The sequence below is a fragment of the Homalodisca vitripennis genome, chromosome 6, assembly GCF_021130785.1.
Source record: "Homalodisca vitripennis isolate AUS2020 chromosome 6, UT_GWSS_2.1, whole genome shotgun sequence".
Taxonomy (NCBI): Eukaryota; Metazoa; Arthropoda; class Insecta; order Hemiptera; family Cicadellidae; genus Homalodisca; species Homalodisca vitripennis.
Window position 1 is genome coordinate 96,523,586 of NC_060212.1, and position 19,873 is coordinate 96,543,458.

At 36.2% G+C, this 19,873-nt stretch overlaps 1 protein-coding gene across 12 annotated transcripts in view; it reads left to right on the plus strand.

The window, feature by feature from the left end:
* The first annotated feature begins 5,356 nt into the window (after window positions 1–5,356).
* Window positions 5,357–19,873, plus strand: part of LOC124364586 (longitudinals lacking protein, isoforms H/M/V-like) — a 65,103-nt gene continuing 50,586 nt past the window's right edge. For 8 of the 12 annotated variants that reach the window (XM_046820162.1, XM_046820160.1, XM_046820165.1 and 5 more), the window contains exon 1: window positions 5,357–5,435. In XM_046820162.1, the coding sequence (XP_046676118.1) occupies window positions 5,389–5,435 (47 nt within the window). In that variant the 5' untranslated portion in view covers window positions 5,357–5,388. Of the gene's footprint in view, window positions 5,436–5,474; window positions 5,792–11,417; window positions 11,506–19,873 lie in introns of those variants that run through there. The other 4 variants (XM_046820154.1, XM_046820155.1, XM_046820157.1 and 1 more) reach the window with 4 other exon arrangements.

Below are 19,873 nucleotides of genomic sequence, written 5' to 3' on the forward strand. Positions count from 1 at the left end.
AAATCTTCCAAGTAGCCACCCCTTAACAAGAGATATTCTTTAACCATTTTCCTACAGTTTTTTTTAAATGATTATTGCTCGTTATTTCAAATGGAAAGTTATGTAAAAATTTTGAACCCATATAAATGGTTTTTTTATTGCAAAAAGTCAAATTTTGTTGGACTAAATTTAATTCTTTACAATGTCTAGTATTTTTGTACCACAGCCTCAATGCGATTGTCTGCATGGTTTCGCTTACCTAAGTGACTTTCCTACTTGATGCCTGAAGTTGTGATGAAGCGTTTACAAATGGAATGGACGTGGGCGGCAAAACAGAAAAATTAGTGTCATATTTAGTTTCATTAATTGCTGCCTTAAACACATTATCACATCCATTTTGTTTCGTTATGTCAACACTATTGTGTCTATTAGGAAAGAAATGCTCATCCATCTCATCACAATTTATTACTTTTGAATAGGTCTTACGACCTAAATTCAGTCTAGAAATATTAGAAACTAAGATTGATATATAAAAATATTATTTAAAAAGAAAATAGTGATAAAAAAGGAAAACAGTACACACAAAGAAAACACTCGAAATAAACATACTTCCTTCCTCTGCGAAGTCATAGGTGTGAATGACCCCATAAATTTTAAAGTTGACCAACACGGTAGAAATTCATATGTGTGTGGTCAAAGAAATGTAGACTCCCTATATAAAAGTTTCTAAAAATGTTTTCGTGATTATGTGTAGGTACCTACTAACCTTTAAGCTGTGAATGAAAAACAACAAATTGGTCCAAATTTACATTATGATTATTGTAATATCTAAGAGATTAATATCATACGACGCCATAGGTAGGTTAATATTGGAAAGTCACTCCAAAACCTCTGCTAGTCCTGGGCACGTTCCATGGATGTGGTTGTCCTGGTGACATGGGGAGTCCGTGTAAAATAACAAGTCTATAGCTGAATTGAACCGTTTATTTCAGAAACCCGTCAAGTGCAGTTTTTAGGATTTTCGGTAAACGAAGAAAAACTTTTTATCTCGCCTAATATCATAGATATATGCTTCACATTTTTTTAAATAATACTTCATACCTTTCTAAAACAAATACAGTTTTTAGTAAAGTTTTAAATTTTGTAATAACATTTTTAAAAATTATAAAATTTTTTCACTTGACGGGTTTCTGCAATAAAGTTTTGTTTTTTATTTTAAAAAGGGGTTTTTAGGTCAGAATGGTAATAGAAAGAAGATAAAATCACATCAATCAACTACATTTATTTACTTAGTGTAAAGTACATGTATTTAATCTAATCGTCATACTCTCTATCTACGTTGCATTCAGCTTCTGATGTAGGCCACTGTACGATACTGTTGTAAAAGGCTTCGTACCCAGATGTGTACTTTCTCAGTTTAACAATGTCATTGATTTTTTTTATGTTAATGGGTACCTTTCCAAATGGATATGCTTGCTCCGTTGGGAGTTCGGGAACAGTGTTGTACTTCTTGAAGGTAAATGTTGAGGAGGTAAAGCCATCAATGAACTCCTTGACCACAACCTTCCTCGTTCCGCCTTGTTGTAGTTGAATTCTTTGTATGTAGACACCTTTAAAAGGTATTTTTTCATTTCTTGGAACACCTCTTCCACTTGTTTCGTCAGAGCTAACAGTCTTTTTGTAATGTTTTGGCCACCAACTGCTAAAAGAAAAGATCATGTCACTTCTTACTTGGATAACATCAAAACGGCCAGTTTTGCTTGCTTTAAGGATCATCTCAGCATATTGGTCGGGCGTGTATACTCGGTCAGCTCTAACGCACAAACCCGTTTTATGTTACCAAAGTCCCGATCACAGGCTAAAAATGAGTTGGCCTCTCACAGGAAAATAGTGTGAAATCGTCTCAACCAGTCCCTGATCACACAGGTTCATTAAAAACCGCACCACACAGTGGTTTTTATTTTGACCTGAGGGGCCATCGCTAAAAAGGACAATATTTTTCTTTCCAAGTGGAAATACTTCCATTTGAAGGTAGTGTAGTAGTAACATTGAACACACACCTCATCAGGCGACTTATTAGCCTCCCCCTCATGGTACATATACTTTTTTGCTCTATTTGTTTTCATGTCGTGAACGCAGAAAACATTAAACCCACAGCTGTCGCATATAGAAAACCTCTTGAACTGGTAAATGAGGGAGAGGAAGGTTCTGCATGTAATCTATGCAAATGACAACTGTATCATCGTCCTTATTTTGCGACATTTCCTGTTGTTTTAAGAAAAACTTTTTTGCCCTGCGCTTATGAACAATTTGTTCTGCAATCACGCTGCGCTTGACATTGTCGCTCAGCTCTTGATCTCGAAGTTTTGCTTTGTAGTTTTCACACTGGCTACAGACATCGACCTGTGGCCCGCCCAAATGACAAGTTAAAGTTTTCTTTAAAATATTTGTAATAAAAACTATATTTAACTGAATCCTTAAGATCTGGATGAGTGGTCTGAAACATTTCATACATTTTAGACACATTTAACGTTGCATCCAAATATTGCTTTTTCTTGGTTCCATAGTGAGTTTCCCTGACCTCAAAATAGAGAAACTGTGTTCATGGATAGCAACACACAAAATTTGCCATCGATTGCGTTTCCACTACGATTTTTGCCTCTCAAATCGAATTGGTATTTCATTTTTAACTAACAGGTTAGTTAGCCTTGCTACTCGATCACGAGAAAACTCCGTGTATTTGTAAAAAAATATTTTTACAAACTGGTGTTATAATACCATTGATTTTGATATTATATACAAAAGATTTATTTTTAGTGTGTGAGTCTGGAGTTCCTTCTAAATCAGCATTGGAACAATTTGGATTAGTTTGTTTTTTTACTCTACGCTTTACTTCCTTAGCTTCTATTAGTGTTTGTAAGTACACGTCTTGTTCATTTTTAGTACTCAGAGAATAAAAACATTCCCAAACCTGACTTTTTATTTCAGCATCAATAAAAGAAATACACTTTCGTGGGCATTTGCAAATAAGTTCTACAGGAATAGATTTGTCTGGTACAACGTTACCTTTGTAATTTGTGTAACAATCGCCTTTTGTTCTTGCTTTCCGTATAACATTACGTTTATACTTGTCTTCATTGACAACACCACGTTTCCTTTTAACCACAGGTTTATCATCAGAACTTTCACTTTGCATTTTTAAAGTCCCACTATTTAATAAGACCTATTAATAGCCTACAAAACCAACAGTACGAAATAAAACTCACAAAATCTTTTAAAAACTAATAAAACAAAACATTAACTCTAACAAAACATCAAGTTGAAACAAACCACTGAAGACTGAATGCCACTGTTTGTAGAAGTAAACAATAACAGAGGGTGAGAAGAGTGACGTGTCCCAGTGCTGCCACACCATGAAAATGAAATTTACTGCAGAAAACCTGTCAAGTGACCACGCTTGACGGGTTTCTGCACTAAACGCAATATTAATTTTGAAATCAAACACAGTAAGGGGCATATCGCTTGACGTGTTTCTGCACTAAAATGTGTGTTTACAGAATGGGAAATGAGAATCTGTAATAAAATGGCTTTTGTTAAAAATGTCTGTTGACGGGTTTCTGAAATAAACGGTTCAATTACTTATAGAGATATAATACTTTCTGAGTTTTAGTCTGGATTTGAGCCTTCTGGAAGATTTTTAGAAGGTTTAATTATCCAGGGATATAGGCTTTGCTAGTAATCTTCCTGTAACTTTCTACAATAATAAAAGTAATGGGTGATTCAAAAAGAGCGCCGGTTTGGAAAAGACCGGTAAATTTTATTTTATCGGTTGGCAACAATGTTTGACCTTGATTTTATTTCTGACTACATTCCGAGTGTTGACGCAGCAGATATTGTTCTCTCATTAGTGCATTCTGTGTCTAACCATGGAGAAGTTTACGTGTGCGCAACGAGTGTTAATAGTGAAAACGTTATATCAGAGTGGAGAGAGTTATGCGGCTACTGTTATGCGACTTCGCGGTACTCTAGGACGTAATGAAGCACCGAATGAATTAACAGTTCGCAGACTCATGAAAAAGTTTCAAGAAACGGGTTCAACAGTCGACTTCAAAAGTTCTGGACGTAGTTGTTGTGCCCGAACTGAACAGAACATTGAGGTGGTTCGTGACAGTGTGGCTATTAGCCCAGCGAAATCAATATGTCGCCGTTCTCAACAATTGGGTTTAAGATGTTCTTCTGTACGGAGAATTCTTCGGTACGATCTCAAAAATCACCCCTATAAAATTCAGCTGACGCAACAATTGAAAGTGGCAGATCACAAGAAGAGACGATAGTTTGTTGATTGGGTATTGAGAAATTCGCAGGAGGAAGAAAACTTCGCAATGAATATCATCTTCAGTGATGAGGCGCACTTCCAATTGAATGGATTTGTTAATAAACAGAACTGCCGTATTTGGGGTTCAGAAAACCCTCGCATGATTAACAAAAGGGAAATGTATCCACAACGAGTCACAGTTTGGTGCGGCTTTTGGTCGGGCGGCGTCATCGGCCCTTATTTTTTTGAAGATCAGGAAGGGCAAGCTGTGACAGCGAATGGAGACCGATACCGTACGATGAGTAGGGAGTTTTGTGGCCTCATTTGGATAACATAGACATTGACCAGTTGTGGTTTCAGCAGGATGGTGCCACCTGCCACGCTGCCCGTGAAACAATTGTGTTGCTCCGTGACCGTTTTCAGGATCGCGTCATTTCTCGTAATTCCGACCATCAATGGCCACCAAGATCGTGTGACTTAACACCTTGTGACTTTCATCTTTGGGGTTATCTAAAGTCACTATTTTATGCCAATAAACCCCGAACCATCAATGAGTTGAAGGAGGAAATTCGACGGGTTGTCGGCCAAATTGAAGTGGAAACTTGTCGTGCAGTCATGGCTAATTTCATGGACAGAGTTGTTGCGTGCCAGCGTAGCAGAAGAGGACACATGCATGACATTATTTTTCATACATGAAATCGGAAGGTTAGATGTACATATTTATGTATTTGATTTCAGATTTTCGTTAAAATAAATCTCTTAATTTGATATATCAAAACCGGCGCTCTTTTTTAATCAGCCTTTACTTTTTTCTATAATTTAAAACTTTAAAGTTAAGTAAAAATATTTCTTATATATGTTAGTACAATAAAGGACACACGCCCATTCGACAAAGCTTTTATTATTGCAGTATATTAAACGCTGAGAGCAGCTAAGAGCTGAGTGGCTCAATTTTTTAATCAGATTATTAGATACCCTCACTACTACGTTTACTTTAGCAATAAATATGTATAAATATTTACTCTTTGGTAAAAAGGTCTCGTTTTGATACTTTCTCTTGGTGGTAAATAGTCCGTTTGAGACCAACTGGATAGATGATAAGATTAGAGAGGAACTTGGGATTTTGGAACGTGTTTGTTTGGTAGGTTGTGTTGTGTTTGTTATCCGCTACGGACGCTACTGCATAATACTCGTATTAGAGGAGCAGGAACTGAAAATCGCCGTATCAACTGCTTTGCAATTACATTTCCAACAGTGATTTTCAAGTATCAGTGCTGCTTTGGTCCCGCAACTGCTCGCCAGTAGCAGTAGTATATCGTTTGGAGATATTGGTAGGTTGTTGAGATCTCGATTGATATAGTTTGATTGCGTGTGTTCGGTGGAGGAAAGTAGAAGTGTAGTTTAGTGGTGTTTCGGATGGTAATATATCAGCATAAGTACGTTGATTTTAGTGTATTACAAGTGACACTGCAACTCGAGTTGTGATCCATTGTCTTGGTAATATATTGTCTTTATTATCATAGGTTAAGTAACCTTGAAGTTGATTATTCTTGTTATAGCCTATATATAGAGTGTTTTAGAATAAAGTGTAGATATTTTTGAATGGTTTTAGAAAATACCCTGGCAGAAGTAAAACTGGCAATAGATTTCATCCATAGAAAGAACAAGTACCTGGACCTAGGCTAGTTTGTAACTAAATCCTAGCCTAGTTTCTGAACTTTTTACTTACAAAATCTATATTTATTAAATAATATGATGATAAATACAACAAATACAGGTTTTAAATGAACAAGTCTACTTTTATTATAATTCACAGTGGCTATTTTCAGGACTAAACTGATTTTACAGGACAAGCTCTTGTAAACCCTATAGAGATCCCGTACTTCAAACACGTACAAGCCGATTTGATCAAACATTGCATTCACATTCAAAACATAGTCCCTATGTTATATTACTACCCTCATTTTTAGGTCGGATCTATATTTGGAGCTATATCGATGTTACAGCATTTGTTCAGAATAAAACCTATTGATGGTCGGCCCTCTAAAAAACATAAGAGCTGATTTTGATAAAACTTTGCATTGTGTACTATATTAGGCTGCAGTATAATAAGCATCCAACACTCTAGTGATTGATAGCCTAATATCAAATCATTAGGGAGACTTTAACCCTCTTAGTGATAGAAGCCGCTCTAGCGACGTTCATTCGTTTAATATGAATGATAGAGATCGATGCGTCGACGTTCAAACATGCCTTCGAATTCGTCATCGCTGCTCGGCTATCTTCGGTTAAATTCGTTCGTTATTTACTGCATTGTGTACAGAAACGTCTTCTCTTTCCTCTAGATCTGTCTCCAGATGAATTGTTAAAAGAATTAACAAATAGCTGGTATTTGTTACGACGTTGTTTGTGTTTTACTCGCAGCCGCTAACCTATGAGTTGTGTCGGCGTGTTTTATCGGTGTTATTTCGTTTATTCCGATCGTAATACATTCGAAATGGCGGATGATTTACGTTGAGAAGATATTAGAAATGTTTTAGAAGAACAAATGAGTGATGTGAGTGACAGTGATATCAGTGCAGACAATTTCCCCGATGATTATAATTCAAATCCTGGTGCAGGCCATTCCCTCCAACGCTTACCAGGAAGACGAAGAGCGGCTATGTATTGTATGTGGCCACACAAAAAAAGGGGGAGAACACAATTTTAGTGTCCAGGATGCAATTCTGGTGTTCATAGAGAGTGTTTCCATAAATTGGATCATTTTTGGAGACCAAAGTATCAAGGGAGGAAGAGAAAGCATGATAGTAGTAGTGCCTAAGAGTGAATGGAAGGGTTTCTTCCATGTACATACTGTATATATTTCCATCATAACAGTTTTTTCAAGTAAAATATTGTGCGAAAACTGTATATATTATTTATTTTCATGAATTTTAGAAAAAATTGGCTATCTTCAAATCTTTGTCTAGTAAGTTTTATACTATATGTGGTTTTTGTGATAAAAAAATTTTTTTTTTCAAAAAACAGTTTTTTAATTTTTGAGCAAGTTTTAAGGGATATGTACAAAGTTAAGTAGTTTTATTTATTTTAAAATCGTTCTTTATGTTTTTATGAATATTTTGGTATATAATATGTTGTATTTTCAATAAAATGAATAATTTTTATTAATTTTTAAGAAACCCCCAGCGAAACACTCCAAATGCACCTATCATTCATAATAAACATATTCATCACTAGGAGGGTTAAGGTACTTTGGGATTATACCGACCACACCAGTATGAAGAACACAAAAATGTAAATTTATAGAAACAAACTGATAGAACGAAAAAACAACTCTTTAATTACAAAATTACAACTAACATTCCATCAATCAACAAGCATTTCCAGGTATTGTGATCGGTACTGTTGTCGCTGTTATCTTTCTCGAGTATCCCGATTACGGCAGGCGGCATCACACGATTATTTAAGTTTTTTGCACGGCACATAATTGCCTTTCCATTACAATTCAATTTATATTTCTGATCAGCCCCTCTGAATTTGATATTTTACTGATAGGTACTAGCTATGTCTCGATGGCCGGAGGCACTCGCATTTTGGGTGGCGGAGTTTGATCAAGAATAAAAACAAGTTTTGTGTGTTTTTTTTTCAATAAAGAGTTTAGTTTTTGTTTGGTAATGTTTGTTTTTGTTGAATTTTTGTGTTTGGAGAAATGTAGGGGTAAAACACGGAAGTACAACAAAGCAACGCACCTGCTGAACGGGTGGCGAGACTCGTAAATCACGTTATCTACTAGACCGTTCGGCTTTGACCTCTGTCTGAGGATGGGGAGGGGTTTGCGATAAGACAATTCCTGTTTTATATTGACGTTATATTGTTCTACGCTAATCTAGTAATCAGTAGAAGCAAAATGTTAAATAACGATTCATGTCTGGGTGTGGTCGGTATAATCTCAAAGTACCGACTTTAATAAGTGGCGTACACTCGTTATTTGATTGTTATTAATGAACTATAATAACATCGATATACGAGGGCTGTTCAGAAAGTAACCTCCGGTTGGTCACAGTGCGGGTAGTGGAGGGGAGTAGCGCGCCATCTGTGCATTCACGCACTAAGCAGGTCAGTCGGCATCAAGCTGTAGTCGAGTGAACATCGTACCTGCGCTAGTTTAGTTTTTGTGGCAGTTTGAAATGTGTGCTGCAATAGAAAATACCGCCAAATGTGAAGTGCGTGCTGTTATACGGTTTTTTACAGCCAAAGGATACTCTGCAGCAGCTATTCATCGTGAGCTTTGTGCCGTGTACGGACCACAAGTTATGAGTGAAGGAGTTGTCCGTGAATGGGTACGTTTATTTAAAAGTGGACGAGAAAACGTTCATGATGAAGAGAGGAGTGGTAGACCATCCTTGGTGACTGACGAACTCGTTCAGACAGTTGATGCAAAAGTTCGTGAAAATCGACGTTTCACAATGGCGGAGTTGTCTACTGATTTTCCACAGATTTCTAAGACTCTTTTGTACGAGATAGTGACAGCAAGATTGGGTTACCGTAAGTTATGTGCACGATGGGTGCCCAAAATTCTTACCGACCACCACAAAACTCAAAGAATGGCCTCTGCATTAGACTTTCTGTCACGTTATGCGGACGAAGGAGAACCATTGTTAAACAGAATCGTGACCGGTGACGAAACCTGGATTAAGTACGTAAACCCTGAGACAAAAGAACAATCAAAGATGTGGGCACATTCAGATTCGCCTACCAAACCAAAAAAAGCCCGGCAAGATTTTTCTGCCAGAAAACTGATGGCAACGGTGTTTTGGGATGCCAAAGGGGTGTTGTTGGTTGAATTCATGGAACGTGGGACGACCATTAATCAAGACGTGTACTGTGAAACACTAAAAACATTACGACGGGCTATACAGAACAAACGCCGTGGTATGCTGACTTCCGGTATCGTTTTTTTTTGCACGATAACGCCCGTCCTCACTCTGCTTGCAGAACAACAGCCCTTCTTAAGTCCTTCAAGTGGGACGTTTTCAACCATCCACCTTACAGCCCAGATCTGGCGCCAAGCGACTATCACCTCTTCATGCATATGAAGAAATGGCTCGGGTCCCAGCGGTTTGATGACGACGAAGAGCTGAAAGATGCGGTCACAGGCTGGCTCAAGGCACAGGCGGGTGATTTTTATGCAGAAGGAATTTCAAAGCTTGTGAAGAGATACGATAAGTGCCTCAATCGTGATGGAGACTATGTCGAAAAATAGTGCAAAGATGTAGTTGTAAGATGTATATATTAAAATATTTTTTACTTAACTTGGTGTATTTTTTTCAATCGACCGGAGGTTACTTTCTGAACAGCCCTCGTATTATCCAAATTTGATATTATATATTAATCCTACAAAATAAGAATTACAACACATTTATAACAAGAATAATACATTACATAAATATAACAATAACATTACAAAATAATGAATCCAGTCGGGTAGGGTACGATAAGTGGACCCGGTTTTTTATATTGAAATTGGCAAACAATATTACTAAATCATAACCATCGATATAATCAATCGATACTGATTAATTATTTTGAACAATTTATAAAATTGAAATATTACATTTCGAGTATTATTTGAAAGTGTTTACAGCTGTTGATATCAATTTTACAGCTGGCAGACAATTTTAGAAAACTACATGACATTGCTTTGAAAGATGATAAAACATGTTTTTTGTGACTTCATGTCCAACATGTTGGACTCGTACCGAAAAACCCATTATGTGAAATTTGTGGGAAAGAAACAACTGTAACTGTGAGAGGAGCAAATATGGTCGTCTTCAGTTTTCCTATTTTGGTTATAATAATTTCTTTGATCACTGTAAATATTAAATTCATATTTTAATTTAAAACATATGATTGTTATTGAGGACTATAAATAATTTTATATCGATTGATAGTCTAGGATTTGAGATGCGAATATTAGATATCGATGATTAAATTCTTCGATATAACAAACCGGGTCCGCTTATCGTAACCTACCCCTATGGCCTAGACCTACACATCAGAAATACGTTACATTATTAATGGATTGCGTGGATAACTGTGAGCAACCGCTTTTGTGAATGCAGTATCCAAAACCACATGTATATCTAGACATTATCCACATAATTTCCTCATAATCATTTTCAAAATCTCAACAAATTAGTTACTTCTTGCTGTTTATTGTTTACATGACAAATTACTGTAACTAATAAGTAGAAATCATATGTTTTGTTAACTAAATTGCAATATTGAATTATTCATTTAGATAAAAAAAAAATCAAAGCATTCGATAAAAACAACCGAATAAAGAGTGTAGGCCGCTTATTAAAGTCTACCCAAATCATCAATATTCATGAGTAAAGAATACTCGCTAAAACTACTTATACCAAATATGAATGTTAATATAGCTCCAGTTCACCTTCCTTTTATTGCAGTGTCTAGTATCTGACTCTGTCTCAGACTTGATTGCTGGGATCTGGAGTCATGTTTACGTATGACATATAATACACCTGGTTTTATGCACTGGGATATTTTTGATAGGGCTACTAATGAGTTCAAAATTTTAAATTTCCACGTAAACGGTCCGAAATTAATGTTTTTCTTAAAAATACAAAATTGCTCCAGGATGACACGTATACCATGTGAAAGTACACAATATACACTGCATAATGATTAACAATACATCTGTTTTATGCGCTGAGATTTCTTTTATTAGGCTACCAATGAGTTTGAATTCTTTAAGTTTTTCAAGTAAGTTCGAACTTTGTTATCTAAAAATACAAAACAACTTCAGTATGACGTATATACCATGTGAAAGCAATATACACTATATAATGACATAACATATCTGGTTTTATGCACTGAGAAACCTTTTAATACACTACCAATGAGTTCGAAATCTTAGATTTACACATAAACGGTCCAAATTTATGTGTTTCTTAAAAAAAACCAAAATGGCTCCAGGATAACACATATACCACTTGGAAGTACACAATATACACTACATTATGATATATAATACATCTGGTTTTAATGCACTGAGACATTTTTTATTAGGCTACCAATGAGTTTGAATTTTGTTTTGCAGGCAGTTACCACACCTATCCAAAGATGATGTAACAGCTGACGTCAGCAGTAACCAATAGGAGGTTGACTTAAGATCATAACAAGACCATGTAATGTCTATAGAACAATGAAATATTACTATGCACGAGAAACAATGTTTCAATTTTAATGTTCTATAACTTTGTTATTTGTCATTTCCACCCAAAGTTAACTCTAATACTGTCAATTGGTTATGTAAGTTATTTACGTGCTTGTTTGTGGATAAACATGAGTGGTTTAAATATTAGGAAATTAATTTATTCCTTTTTAATTGGTCATCTTGTGTTTTCAATGTGAGAGTACGAGTTCCTTGCTAGTTGTATGTTATTTTTAAATTGAGAAAAGCAATATTTATGTGATCGGAAGTTACCACTTGGTATGTAAGTATGTTACACGTACAAAATTAGGAATTTATTGTTACATTAGTTATACATATTTAAACTTATGTTTGTTTCTTATACATTGTTAGGGGATGAAAATGACAAATGATGAACATTAGGAGTGGAACTACTTTTCTTGCAAGATTGTAGGAAGTTATGGTTAGGTTAATTTTCAACATTTGTTTGTTTTGTCGAGTTCATTTCCTAGCTATCAGTAATGGCAGGAGGTGATCAGACATGATCAAGAATTATATCTTTTACTGATAGGTAATATACCTTGAGGGATGTTTTTCGTCTGTCACCGAAGGTGCTGCCGTAGCTGATAGGCGTAGGTACTTGTCAGGCATATATGAACTTTTATTCTTAGAAGTTTTAAATGAACACAAGTGTCTTTTATTTGAGTCGAATTCTCCTGTTTTTAGCATTATTGTTATTTTACATATCCAAATATGGCGTAACGGCTGACGCCTGTAGAACAATGAAATATTACTCCAAGCAAGATGAGTAGTTACACTGTTGTTTATAACTTTGTTATTTGTTATTGTCACAACTTGAAATCTTGTTTTGTTCAGGGAGGATGATAGCAATAGGTTAATAACACGAAACTCGTCTTTTGCCACTCCGGCCTTTAAGTTCACAATGACTTAAATTATCATTTAATTTGTGAAAATGTTATAATTTTACACAAGAAAAAACTAAACATTTTTTACAACAAGTTTAGAAAATATCAAAATTGTACACAAGAAAAAAAAAACTCATAAAACTTGACAACAAGGTTTAATATTGAAATCAGCAAATTGTAAAGTATGCATAGACAAAATAAAGTTCAGAATCAAAGGAAAAACTGTGTAAAGTTTGTTGATGTAAAAACTCTTAACAAATTTCATTTAGTGCGGAAAAAGCACACTTTTTGAAGGCTCAAAATTGGGATGTGTCGTGTTCTAACAATAATATACCTTTTCAGGTATAAATATCATAGACTGTGACGTCCTTGTAAGTGAAAACAACACAGCTTTGAGAAAAAATAGATGACTGGCTGTCATATTGTAGGAAAGTACTGTATTTTTCTTGATTGGACAGAGATTTTGAAGAGCAGGAATTGTTATGGAGTGATGGGATCATTGTAGAAATCCATGCACGCAAGATAGGTAAAAGAAAATATATTTTAGAGAAAGGTTGGTAGAGTATGTGTGTGGTTCCTATAGATGGTCGATATATACATAGATGAGGACAGGTTAAAGTAGTATTCACCAGATTGTGAATTACCTGACAACCTGTGTTGTTAAGGTCACATTAAACAATAAAGGGATGTGTTGCCATTAAGATAATGTTTGAGGCAGTGGGACAGGACTCATTGCAATGCGTTTGTTCGAAGCAGGTTTTGTTATTCGAGTCTTTTTGTCCAGTACCATGTTGCTTACTTACAGCATTATCTTCAGCTAAAACAGCTACAGGGCATTATCTTCAGCTACAGGGAAAAAACAATCAGCTAACAAGGAGTTTGAACTCGAGGCTGAAGGTAAACTTCTCAAAAATCCAGTTGAAATTGCAAATGTTCTTAATAATTCTTTTATTAATGTTTCAGAAAAACTCAAAGTCAATGTACCAGATAATTCTGGCCCTTATCCACCAACAGCACCATTACCCACTATCTTAGACACTTTCTTCTTTTTCGACATCACCATACCCGAAACATTAAAAGCCATCAAAGCCTTGAAAAACAGCACATCAAAAGATTTTTTCAACTTATCAGCCCCTTTTCTTAAAGACTTCGCGATAGATTTGGCTCCGATTTTAACCTATCTCTTTAACTCATCAATTTCAGAAGGAAAATTCCCTACCGATCTAAAGATAACCAAAATTGTTCCTATACCCAAATCAAAAAATACCTGTGATGTATCTTCTTTCCGACCAATAGCCATCACCCCAGTTATCTCCAAAGTCTTTGAAAAAATTGTACACAATAGAATGTTCAACTTTCTAAAGAAACACAAAATTTTATCTCCTTTTCAATATGGCTTTCAACCACATATGAACACCACAGATGAAGTAGCCATTGCTGCAGTGATTAAAAGGATCCTTTCATCTCTCGACGCCGGTGAGAAGGCTCTAGGCTTGTTCTGTGACCTTAGTAAGGCCTTTGATGTAGTTGATCAGCAAATGTTACTTTCCAAATTGCAAAAATACGGTTTCCGAGGTGTTACTTTGGATTGGTTCAAAAGGTACTTGCAATGTCGTATCCAATATGTCCAAATCCAGGATCAGTGTTTTTCCGAATTTTCTATCGTTAAAACAGGTGTACCTCAGGGCTCGATTCTAGGTCCCCTTCTATTTTTGATTTTCATTAATGATCTTCCAGATACAATCCTTCTAAATCAAAATAACAATGTCTGTCCCACAATATCTCTCTTTGCAGATGATACTAGCCTGATTTTCAGCAACAAAAATTCAGTTTCCCTTTCCAGCCAGTTTTCTGAAGTGTCATCCTCGCTCTCTCACTGGTTCACAGTAAATAAGCTTTTTCTTAACACGTCAAAAACACAGGTTATGGAGTTACAATCTCAAAAAAGCCTAAATCTTCCGAACAAATACTCAATAAACAATCAAAATGTCAGTAATTGCTTGTTATAAATTTCTAGGAGTTCATATAGATTTCTTCATGAAATGGCAAACTCATATAGAATCCTTGTCCAAACAGATCAACTCATCAATCTTTGCTCTGAGGTGTCTTTCAAAATTTTCCTCTCAGGAAGCTCTAACCACGGCTTACTTCGGCTTGGTGGAATCAAGGCTGATATGGTCTTATTTTCTGGGGGTTCTCGACCTTCCAAAATTTTAATAGGATTTTCATCTTACAAAAGAGAGGTTTAAGAGTTGTTTGGGGACTGAGACCAGGCGAAGGCTGTAGAGAGCTGTTTCTTTCAAAGAAAATTTTCACGCTAACCAATCTTTTGATTTACCACTCATCAATTTTTGTTTTAAAAAACCGCAATCTTTTCCCTCTAGCTCAACATGAGCACTTTACTCGACACTAAGGTAAATTAATATCCGACAGATTCAAACTTAGTCTGTTCAAAAATTCCATTTCTTATTACGGTCCAAAGATTTTTAATTGGTTGCCTGTAGAAAACCAGGTTAAAAACTCAGAAAATTAAAAATTCTTCAAATCGGAATTAAAACGAATTTTGAATGAGACAGCTTTCTACAGCCTTGGGGAGGCGATAGGCCCAACAGGGTTGTGAGGCCAGCAAGTCCATTTTAATTTTTATTTTATTTTAATTTTAAATGTAATTTACTGCTACAGTTGTCTATTCACATTATTTGAATTCAAATTAGATTAATTTGTAGTCACACGTATGCATTTTTTGTAATCGACTTGTACAAAAAACATTATGTTCAATTGTATGAATAAATTCTTTGTCTTTGTATCATGTGTGGGGTTTGTAATTTCATTCTCATTTTATTGAATGAACATATGAGTACAGGCTGTCTGTTTGAGTTGTGTGATTCTTTTACGTTTCTTTTAAAGGAAGGCAGACAATATTCTTTATTATTCATTAAAAATTGTATTTGTTATATCTTTTGACATTTTTGGTCATAAGTTTTCTCTTTTACTTATTAATTTTCCTCACAATGACAATGAAAAATATCTCATTATGATAGAAAAACTTCATGAAAAACTAGATGAGACCTCCCAACAACTAGAAAAAAGTAAGTAAGCCCAACGTGAACTTTAAAAGTTCTTTGAGGAACATGACAGCTCTCAAAACAAAATGCTTACTCAACAGGAAAATAGGATAAAAGATCTAGAAAAGACAGAGCTGACTCTCACAAAGAAATTAAAGCACTCCTTGGAACAAGCCAGTCAGCAAAGAGGTGAACAAGAATTCAGAAGCATCCAAACCCAAACGTGCAGCAATATATCAGCTTTGACTACATCAAGATTTTCTCAGACCTCACCACCACTTCTTCTGGAACTGGACCGTTTAAAAATGAACCAAGATAATCTAGCATGTACTCTTAAAATAATTCTAGAAAAACTTCTGAATCAAAATAATATTACGGACAACATAAGACCAGAAACAAAGGCAACCTCGATAAAACAAGACAAATTAAACAGCTGCTCAAAGCAAAACAGTGATAAAAAACGAAGAAGGAACCTATTTAGTGTTTCCTTACAATTATCAAAGTATAAAACAAAAACAGAAGATTCAAATGGACCCCTTATCGTGCAATGGGAACCACCACTGACAGGGGGAAACAGACAAACCCAACCAGAAAAACTGCCACAACCAACTCAGACAGTGGGAAACAGACAAACCCAACCAGAAAAACTGCAAAAGGCAACACTGCCAAACAAGACTCACCAAACTGTTTCACTGCCTGACATACCTACAAGTGACGATGAAAACTCAGAAACCACTGAAACAAGATTTCCAGCTAGCAAAGTTGTGAGAAATAACTCTATAAACAGCAATAGTGGTCGCATCTCCTTTTTAACCCAAGAAGACCAAAAAACCTGGAAAGCCTAAAAATATTCTCTTTCCCTCCAGAAGAAACCCCAATCATTACTACACAATACAAGACAGACAAGGACCTGCCTCAGACTTGTGGTCTTCTGTTTCTAGATGTAGATAACACAAGCAGCCGAAAAGCAGAACACCTCCAATTACAATCACTAGATGTATATCAAAGACTAGCAGAAGGAAACATATCCTTTAACAACTTTATCTCCATACAGAACAATAAAGGCAAAACAGACATTGTTGTCTGCTACTCTAGTAAGCAAAAAAAAAACTGGAAGAAAAAATGTTTCAGAATCCTTGAAATAGCAAATGACTGCATAAAATGTCCTGTTCTTTTTTCCTAAACCTGAAAGAAATTCAAAAAGCATTAGACATTAACGAACTAAATATTGGAGAGCTCCTACAAGTCATCCTACAATATTCATCCAATGCTTACTTACATTGTCTACGTATATACACAGAAGACAAGAAAATGAAAATAATCATAGATGACATGTTAGACAACATAGTCGATAAAGCACAAAGAAAAATAGTAAGGATAACTCCAAGCAGGGACTCAGCCATGTACAGCACTTGGAGAACTGACTCCCAGTGCCTAACACGTATACCCCAGATCGCCCTTCCAAATCAAGCAACAAAAGCTACATACTAGGAGCTATACAAGAACAAAAAGAGCTATGGCGAATAAAGGAAACAATTATCCTTCAAGACTTGAGCTCCAAGTATAAAGAGTATGACATAGGCCATATAAGCAAAGACAGTCATAACATGCAAAACTTCTGCAAAATAGCAAAGGATAAGTATGCCATAGTAAATTTCCAAACTGGAGATTTCATACAAAAGCAAGAAACACAGAAAAAATACTCTTTTGGTTTTGATGGTGCATGCATCGTAGAACTGAAACAAGATCAGAACAACAAATACTCAGTCGCACCAAACAACAACCCCATAAACAAGAATGTCCTGGTATCAGATGAAACACAGCTCTTAAATGATCTGAAACTATACAACAGCATTAAAAACATTGATATAGCCCTCCTTACCAGACCTAAAAATTAATCTTGTCCAAGGAGTCCCAGGCTGCGGCAAAACGTCTTTTATATCAAACAACTACCGGCCTGGTGATCTCGTCTTATTTCCTACCAGAGACTCAGCCCAGGACTTCAGGAGACGTTTTGACGAACTACACCCAAAGCATAACAAAAAACTCAGCAGGGACACTTTTAGGACAGTACATTCATTCCTGATTAACTCTACGCGCCACATACAGCTAGGAAATTCCTATAAGCGGGTCATTACACCCAAAGCATAACAAAAAACTCAGCAGGGACACTTTTAGGACAGTACATTCATTCCTGATTAACTCTACGCGCCACATACAGCTAGGAAATTCCTATAAGCGGGTCATTATTGACGAAACGCTAATGTTGCACGCAGGGGAAATCCTCTATGCAGCCATTCTCTCTAAAGCTCCTGAAATAATGCTTATTGGGGACCCAACCAGATTCCTTATATTAACAGAAATGGAAAACTCAAAGTGAAGTTTGATAAAATAACTGAAATATCAGACATCACAAAGGAACTAAACCTATCCTACAGATGCACAAGAAGCGCCACAGCTCTATTATCTGACCACTATCCTCAAGGGATGATGACAACCAGCTGTGTTGAGAATCAACTGAGCCAGCAGACCTTTGACACACTAGAAAACCTGCACACAAAAATTGACAAAAATAAACACACATGCCTTGTTTTCAAACAGTCTGAGAAGCGTGAGTTGACTAAGTTGGGCTACACAACATCTACAATCCATGAGTTCCAAGGTAGGCAAGTTGAGAGCATAGTTGTAGTGTGTACCTCATCATCACCCGAGGACATCTACAACTCTATTCCTCACTGCCTAGTGGGAATAACAAGACATACAAAATCCTTTTTGTATATCACACCCACAGGTGATGACACTCTCAGTAAATGGATAAAAAACTAACTCCTTTAGCCCAGAAGAGCTCCTGAGATGCTATGTAGACACAAGCTGCAAAAAACCACCCCCACAAGAAAACACTCAAACACTACATCCACTAGACACCAACACAAAACGAGGAGAGTACCACAGAGAACAAAATATCCTGTCTAATTTTTTAGCCAAGAGCCAACATCCCAAAGAAAAACACAAACATCAGCTCAAACACAAAGCATTAACCTTCTGGAACTCCCTTTGCAAGACAACCAAAACAAGCCAAAAAACAGTGTTGACAACCAATCAAAAAACCCACTAGTTCGCAGCCACCAACTCACTCTTGCCCACCAAAACATAAACTGGCTGTCTAATAAAACAGAAAGACTATCACACTTCCTTAATAATGAACAACCAGACTTCATTGTTGTTACAGAGCATGGTCTCTCCCGAGAAAACTTGGAAAACACACAACTAGCTGGCTACACCCTAATTGGAGGCTACACAAGAAGAAATCACACAAAAGGGGGAGTTGCAGGATATGCCAAACATGGCCTGGAAAAGTATGTGAAAGTACTTAAGATAAGTGACGAAAACTCAGAACTAATGTGTGAAACTGCTCTCTTCGAAATAAAACTGAAAAAAGAAATAATCCAGGTCTTGGGAGTTTACAGGCCTCCAAGGGATAATTTGGAACAAGCGCTAGATATCCTATCAAGCCAACTGGAATATGCTCTCCGCACAAAAAAGAAAACTGTCATTATGGGCGACATAAATGTAAACAACCTTGGTGAAGATGCAAACGACACATATAACATCCAAGTTGAAGAACTTCTATCCTCTTTTGACATTGTTAGACTAAATCTGCCACCTACTAGAATTACACATGAAACTAAAACCTCAATAGACTTTATCTGCACAAACATAGACCTAAAACGTATCCAGACATCCGTTATCCTGTCTGGACTCTCAGATCACACTGCACAAATTGCCACTCTCCAACTACTATCAGAGAAAATCACAATGTCAATTAGGGAGAAAAAAAGGATTCTCAACAAAAACACCATAAATCTATTCAAAACCAGGCTCCATGAACAACCCTGGGACTGCGTCTACCAGATAGAAGATGTCAATGAATCTTATAACAACTTTCACAGGGTTATCCAAGGAATACTCAATGAGACCTGCCCAGTAAAAATGACAAGGAAAAAACAACACAACCAAAAAAACTGCTGGGATGCTGAATGCTCTAGACTAAAAAATCTATATATATATACATTAAATTGTATAAATGGCAATTACCTTATTTAATTTCAATAAACATTGAATCGCAAAAAGTACTTGCTCCGCCGGGAGTCGAACCCGGATCTCTCACTTGCCGGGTGAATGTGCTACCATTACACCACAGAGCGCTTACTTTTTCCGACTCAATTATTTTGTATTTGGCCGTATCTGTCACATATGCGTTTAAATAAGCAAACTAACATGTGATCGGAAGACCAAATACCTGTCAAACGCATTCATATATATATAAATGCCTTGGAAAAAGAAAACTGCACAGGCCTATCTGAAGACAAAG